This window comes from Punica granatum, chromosome 6 (genome assembly GCF_007655135.1).
Source record: "Punica granatum isolate Tunisia-2019 chromosome 6, ASM765513v2, whole genome shotgun sequence".
NCBI classification, from domain to species: Eukaryota; Viridiplantae; Streptophyta; class Magnoliopsida; order Myrtales; family Lythraceae; genus Punica; species Punica granatum.
In genome coordinates, this window is record NC_045132.1 from 19,959,706 (window position 1) to 19,964,144 (window position 4,439).

At 42.0% G+C, this 4,439-nt stretch overlaps 1 protein-coding gene across 1 annotated transcript; it reads right to left on the reverse strand.

The window, feature by feature from the left end:
* Nucleotides 1-686: 686 nt before the first annotated feature.
* On the reverse strand, nucleotides 687-2,911 carry LOC116212510 (adenylate isopentenyltransferase-like). The gene has a single exon (XM_031547161.1). The coding sequence runs from the start codon at nucleotides 2,191-2,193 to the stop codon at nucleotides 1,159-1,161; it is 1,035 nt and encodes a 344-aa protein (XP_031403021.1). The 5' UTR covers nucleotides 2,194-2,911; the 3' UTR covers nucleotides 687-1,158.
* Between the last annotated feature and the right edge of the window lie 1,528 nt (nucleotides 2,912-4,439).

Below are 4,439 nucleotides of genomic sequence, written 5' to 3' on the forward strand. Positions count from 1 at the left end.
CGAAGTGCACGCAACTCGATCAAGAAAGTAAAGATTCACTGAAAGTGTTTATTGGCTAAGAGGTGTACGGAATTTTATGTACGAAGAATTAAGAGAAATAGTTCGCAAAGAGAAGAAAGCATTCAAGTGGCAAGTGAGAAAGCAGGATAAACATATTAATCTCTCTATTCATGAAGATCAAGATAATAGTTCGGACAATGACGATTCGATGGCGAATTCTCTCCATCCAGGTGAGAATGATGCGGCAGAAAACATGCAATTTTATGTTATTTGGGCATTTTTACAATTTTATGTTATTTTGACGTTTTTACAATTTTTAGATAATAGTTTATTTTCTTTGATATAATTTCGTTTCCATCGTTATAATTTCATTTAAGTCTATTTAAGCATTGTAAGCCCTAGGACTAAAGATGATAGTTTTTTTGGATGAATAAAATTTCGAGAGAATATTTTTTCTATTTTCCCAAATTAGGCATTGATTGAATCAATGAATTTAATGTTTATTTCATGGTATTCATAGAATCAACATGTTATCGAAGATTATTTTCTGGCATTCGTGCGCGAATCAACAGATTACAATTGTGCTTTAGTTTCACAGCGTCAGCCGGCAATAGACAGATTGAAACCATACAAGATGGCCAAGCACTGAAATGACTATGTAGTATGTATGATGGCAAAATTTGAAGTACCACATGAACAAAATTTCCTTCCGCATTGCAAAATTTACATTGCCCCTTGCGAGCCTTTTATGCATAAATTCCAAGAGAAAATATAACATTAATCAGTAAGAAGAAAAAAGGCGAAAAAAAAAACTCTGTTTTTCCTTCTCTTCGTTGGAAGAAGGAGGAAAATGAAAATCCTATTTTAACTTGGGAGTCATTTTGCTTCCGCCGTGTGAAAGGCTTCTCCTCCGCCAAAATCCACCGCCGTCCCCCCAAAATTGGCCGCCCCCTCTATGCTGCCCCAAATCCACTCTGAAACACGGAATTGGGACCGATCGCGCTCGACAGTATTTTCAGTCTCATTTCGTCTGATCGACCCGATCGTTAGTCCGAACCGGCCCCGCCCCGAACTCGGAGAGAAAATCCAGTCCAATGACGAACCAGTCCCCCGAGAATATGTAACAAACAGGAAAGAAAGGGTTCTCTTCCTCTCTGTCTACTCCTCCAGGAACCGTTTCACAATCTTGGTGCTGGAGCCCAGGACCTGACTATCCCAAATCTCGGCCCACTTCAGCCCCTTCCCGGGGCCCGGCGCCGCCATCGCCGCCCTGAATGCCTCCGTGGCGTCCAGCCTCCTCAGGTCCCACCCCCCTTCTTTCAGCAGCAGGATCTTCCCAATCTGCCTCTTCGCCAGCTGACACGTGTTGTCCTTTATCTCCCTAACTGCCTCCTCGTAGGTGGCCCTACGCAGCGGGTCCAGCCCCGCCCATGTGTCCCACCTCCGCGGAGGGCGCCTCCGGAAGCAGCGCTCGAACTCGGGGACCCCGATGGCCTTCCTCAGCCCGGTCCGCGTCGGCGGGTCGACCCGGCACGGGTCATAGTACCGTACCAGCTCCTCGAACATCCCGGAGTGGAGCATGTCGTCGACCCGCTTCCGCAGGTAATCGTCCAGGACCTGGAACGAGACGTCGACCCAGAGGAAGCAGCAGTTGTACCTGAGCTCGTGACTCACTGAGTCGAACCCGCCGAACACGTCGGCGTCGGGGTCGAACCTCTCTGCGAGCAGCGCGTGAATGAACGAGTTGGACCCACCGGCAATGAGGGGGAGCTTCTGACGGGAACTGATGTCCCCGATGACGGATTGACCGAGCGAGCGGAAGTCGGATGGGGTGAGCTCGCCGGCGTCCGGGTCGACGGAGCCTAAGAGGTGGTGGGGGACGCCGAGGCGGTCCTCGGGTGAGATTTTGTTGGTGGTGATGTCGAGGCCGGCGTAGACCTGCATCTTATCGGAGTTGATGATCTCAGAAGGGAAGAGGGCGGCGAGGTCGACGGAGAGCTGGGACTTGCCGGAGCCGGTGGCACCCATAATGACAACGACCTTGTCACGGCGGCGGTGGTGGCGGCGGAGGGAGAGGGGGGAGATGGCGGCGGCTGCGGCCATGGGGGCCCGCGACCGGAGGGGTGGAGAAGGGGGGATGAGGGGGAGGATTAGTTTGGAGTGCCAGGAGGTATTTGTGAGGGGAAGTTTCATTAAAGGCAGGCAGAGAGTGTGTGAGGAGGCGCAAAATTTGTTTGCTTGCTGCTGAGCTGTCTGTACCTCAGCTCCCCTCTCCTCTCGGAGAGAGAGAGACGGGGGAGGGAGGGAGAAAGAATATGCTGCCTGCCTTGCTTGTGCTTGCTTGCCCTAGGTCGCACACACGCGCCCACGTCCCTTCCACGAAGAGAGAGAAAGACATACAGAAGAAGAAGAAAACTGAACCAGACGAAGAAGAAGATGGCAATGGCGATGGCGAATCGGTGATGACGACGACGACGAAGGTGAATGAATTGAAGGGTGCCAATCACCAAATCAATGGATTAAGATTACATTTAGCAAAAAAAAAAAAAGGATTAAGATTACTGGGTTATGCTTCTCCTCTTCCTCCTTCCTGCTTCTTCTCTCGTTTCGGGAGAGCTCTGTTTCTCGTTTCAAGTCCTCTGTTTCTTCTAATTACTCAATGATCACCATGCCATTGTTTCTTGTCTCGGTTTCTGGTTCGAATGTTGGCTGATTCTCATCTTTTTGTTCGTTCTGCGATTTCATCTCTCTGGGTGTGGATGTAGCATTGACTCGATGATTCGTTTCTGTGACTGAGTGGAGCGACTGGCGGAGTGAGTGAGTGAGTGAGAAAGAGAGGATTTTGGGCGAAAAAGGAGGAGGGGATAGAAACAACCAGCAGCAGGGGAGGGGGGAAGGAGCTCAAAGAGGATCGCTCTTACTCTCTGGGGACGTTGCTTCGCCCTCGTGTAGATATATATATAGTATTTTTTAGTGCGTTTGGTTTCAAAATTTAAGTAATTTTGATTTTGATTGTGGAAAATAACAAATGAGATTGTATTATAAATTTAATTTGAAAAACGTGTGTTTTTGTTGTGTAGTGGGTAGAGTTAAAATCAAAATTATGATTCTAAAATTTGATCATGAAACCAAACGGACCCTTAGACCGTTGGACTCACAGAACCGGCCGGTCCATGGATTCAATGGTTGGATAAACAAAATTAATAAGTTTGTTGATAATGTGGAGTTTTGAACCTCTCCCTTAACGCTCCATATGCACAACCATGCTCACTCCTTAACCGACTAGGCAACATCTAGTTATTGTTTCATTCCTTCATCAGTTAATTTTGTTCCCTAGACATTATACATTTTTTAATGAAATTAGATAAATATTAGGCATTTAATTATCATTAATATTACTTTAAATATTAAAATATTATAATTAATTAAATTTGCGATACGATCCATTGAACCCTCGGTTGAACCCATAAACCCATGAATCCATACCCTATTCGGTTCAACGTCCGGTCTGGTTCTAATAACACAGGATTGAACCTTTTTTAAAATAAAAATTATTTATTTATTTATGCTTTTCTTATGGGCAATAATGGTCAACATTATTTAGTCCCAAGTCCAACTCTAATCTCTATCTTTTTTTTCGGTTACAAAGAACACTCATAGATAGCTTTCAATCTATATTTATGTTCAACATCATATATCAACCTATAAAATGAGTTATACAATGAGAAATAAGGTATAATACAGTGAATCCTTATCTGGAAACAAAAGATTATTCGTTCGATTATCATTAGTAAACTACATGTAAATCAGTAGATCGGAATTCACTAAAATTTTTTTTATGTAAATCATATTCATAGTTCATAAACTGCATGTAAAATCATTTTCGGAAAAAAGAAAGTATAATGATCAACGGACTTCTATTAGTCATCAATTATAAATTTTTCCACTTCAATAGCATTCAATAATATAAGAAAAATTTTACTTAAATAGAAAAGTTAAGCCTAGATATTAATAATTGACGTAAAAACTAAATTAGTGTAATGGAATATAGAAATTAATATTTAAATACATGCTTTGAATAGATAAATTTTACTAATAACTGTACTGAAAAGACATAATGCAGGGATAAAAGAGTTAGTAAATTTTAGTTAAAAATGATATACATTTTTGTTATTTAAATAATAAGAGTGAGTTATTATTATTTAAAGTAAGCATAAGACTATAAAAAAATATTTTTTACAATTTCGTTTTAAAAATTTAAAAGTCCTTTTACACAATGTAAAAAATCTAATTAGGTAATATTGATTGAAATATTTTTATTCATTTGATTTTACTCATGTTATTTACTATAGTGTTTTATGGATATAAGGAAGTGCTTTTTTAAGCGAAAATGAAGTAATTTAATCGAGCTTACTCAAAGAGTAAATTCTACTATCATA

Bases quoted from the DNA above. Each gene is read 5' to 3' on its own strand.
- LOC116212510 (XM_031547161.1), bottom strand. From the start codon at position 2,193: ATGAAACTTCCCCTCACAAATACCTCCTGGCACTCCAAACTAATCCTC.